This window comes from Fibroporia radiculosa (genome assembly GCF_000313525.1).
Source record: "Fibroporia radiculosa TFFH 294 genomic supercontigs, scaffold15510, whole genome shotgun sequence".
In the NCBI taxonomy this organism is placed as follows: Eukaryota; Fungi; Basidiomycota; class Agaricomycetes; order Polyporales; family Fibroporiaceae; genus Fibroporia; species Fibroporia radiculosa.
Window position 1 is genome coordinate 1 of NW_012133000.1, and position 873 is coordinate 873.

The 873-nt window shown below is 43.0% G+C and overlaps 1 protein-coding gene across 1 annotated transcript; it reads left to right on the top strand.

Moving 5' to 3' along the window:
• Positions 1 to 309: 309 nt before the first annotated feature.
• Positions 310 to 615, top strand: FIBRA_09219 (uncharacterized protein; the record flags this gene model as incomplete). The annotated part of the gene is made up of 1 exon (XM_012321539.1): positions 310 to 615. One exon carries the CDS (start codon positions 310 to 312, stop codon positions 613 to 615), a length of 306 nt encoding a protein of 101 aa, XP_012176929.1.
• Positions 616 to 873: the final 258 nt, after the last annotated feature.

Genomic DNA, 873 nt, shown 5'->3' on the forward strand with positions numbered 1-873 from the left:
CCTTTTTAGGTTATTTTAGGGTTAGGAACTCCGTAGACATATCACCGCAAATGACCAACAAATTTACATTCACAAGAAGCATGGTCACTCAAGCATATGTGAGCAAAAGACTACCAGCAGCATTTTCAGATGCAGAAAAGATGCAAATGAAGCAGTTGCTAGATGGAGCACTAGGAATTGTCTATGATGAAGTGAATGGGGTCTTAGCCCAGGCAACAGAAAAGCTTAATGTGTTGTGAGAAATGAATGCTGGCATTGGAAGAAACCAACATAGGGCAAGCCACGAGTATATTAGAGGCAAGCCAAAGAATGTTGCAACAAGAGAAGGATTTCAAGGAACATCTAGACAGTATACAAGAACAGATTACAAGAATAGATGAGAAGACAAACAGACAAGCAGCAGGCTCTGGTGAAAATGAGATTATGAGGCTTAAGGTGGTGCAACCAAGCAAGTTTGTACAGAACACCAAGGAGCAGACATATAAGCAGTTTGTTGAGCAATGTGCCATGTGGTTTGCACACCACATGATTGATGATGACAGACAGAAGATTAACAGTGTGTTGACCTTGCTCAAAGGCAGAGCACACACCATAGTAAACAATTACTACCAATGAGTCAAGAAAGACGAGCCACTGGGTAGTTACTGTCAAGGTATTGCCCTGATACTTGACTCCTCTCTTAACCCTAACCCCTAGTCACTCACTTGTAGTGGTAGGTGTTGATATAGCTTGGGACGAGGTGGGCTATAGGAGCTGGTAGGCTCAGAATTTGAGAGTGAAAGTAGTTGACGAGGATAGACGAGTAGTATAACTAGTCTGCCCCCTCAACGCTGTATTGCTCTGGTATTTATACATGAGGGACCAGACCCCTAA